This window comes from Diaphorina citri, unplaced genomic scaffold, assembly GCF_000475195.1.
Source record: "Diaphorina citri unplaced genomic scaffold, Diaci psyllid genome assembly version 1.1 scaffold12805, whole genome shotgun sequence".
Taxonomy (NCBI): domain Eukaryota; kingdom Metazoa; phylum Arthropoda; class Insecta; order Hemiptera; family Psyllidae; genus Diaphorina; species Diaphorina citri.
In genome coordinates this window covers 69-1,428 of record NW_007390175.1, presented here as the reverse complement: position 1 = coordinate 1,428, position 1,360 = coordinate 69, and the positions used below count along the sequence as shown (strand labels likewise).

The window sequence follows — 1,360 nt, the reverse complement described above, 5'->3', positions numbered from 1 at the left end:
TCCAGGTGTACATGGGTTTTTACATTTGTTTCTAATACAGGCTTTGTTTCGTGGACAATCTGAGTTCTGAACACATTCAGGTCTGCAGGATACATAACCATCTCCATAGTAATCAGGTAGACACAAGCATACACCATCTCTACATTCTGCGTTTGGTACACAGTTACATGTGTCTTCTTGAATAACTGGTTCAATAGCTGTAAAAGATAAAAAGAGAAAAATAAGGATCTACTCAATGATCGAGATTGCTAAATGAATACAAAGAAAAATTACGAATACTATCAACATTTTAGGTGATAAAGTTTAGGTGACTTAAAACGATCGCAAAAGAAATATCGACCCACTTAAGTGAAATGTTTGCCAGATTGTCGGTAGAATAAAATATTAAAATAATTATTTAATTGATACATAAATAAAGTTAATGTCAAACTTACGTTCTGGAGGTTTGGGATAGCAGGAACTAAATCCTTGAGGACAAGTACATATCGGAGTATGATTGATAACTTTGCATTCAGCATTGTAACCACAAGATCCTGGACATGGGTCCTGACATTTCTCATTGATACAAGCTTCATGACTTGGACATTCCGAATTCATCACACATTCTGGTCTACAGTTTGGTGGAGATCCAATATAGTTTGGTAAGCAAGAACATGATGGTGATCCACCAATATCTCTACATTGTGAATATGGTCCACAAGGTGATGGATAACATGGGTTGACAGGTTCTGGGATATCTTCTTGTGGTGGTGGACGAGCTGCAAGATGAAAACAAAATTAAAGATATACAGCTGCCACGGAAAAAAATGCAATATTATTATTAAAATGGATTTTTGAAATATTTTAAATTGTACAAATTGAGAATGTATGATAAGAAATTAAGTGATACCATTACTTACGAGGTATTTTATTACATCGGATTCGAGGTTCTCCAGTGAAGCCAGGTTTGCAGGAGCATACAGGACTATGGTTGATAACTCTGCAGTTGGCATTCTGACCACAAGATCCAGGACATGGGTCTACACATTTCTGATTAACACAAGCCTTGTCAAGTGGACAATCCGTGTTCACAGTACATTCAGGTCTACAAGCTGGACAGGGCATGGATCCACACATTTCTGATTGAAGCAGGCTTTACTTTGCAAGCAATCTGAATTAACTGTACATTCAGGTCTACAAGCTGGAGGAGTACCGAAGTAGTTTGGCAGACAAGAGCACACTGCTTGACCGTTTATTTCGCGACATTGACTGTTAGGTCCACAAGGTGATGGCTGACACGGGTTTGTGTACACAGGTTCATTTTGAACTGGTTTACATTGGATAAATGGACTTCCTGTGGTTCCAGGAGGGCAAGTACACA

The 1,360-nt window shown here is 38.3% G+C and overlaps 1 protein-coding gene across 1 annotated transcript; it reads right to left on the bottom strand.

The window, feature by feature from the left end:
• Positions 1-465: 465 nt before the first annotated feature.
• LOC113473026 (neurogenic locus notch homolog protein 4-like) lies at positions 466-1,116 on the bottom strand (the record flags this gene model as incomplete). The annotated part of the gene is made up of 2 exons (XM_026832794.1): positions 900-1,116; positions 466-758 (listed from the first exon to the last, which is right to left on the bottom strand). Coding segments are annotated over exons 1-2 (510 nt in total), but the record flags the coding sequence as incomplete, so codon positions are not given.
• Positions 1,117-1,360: the final 244 nt, after the last annotated feature.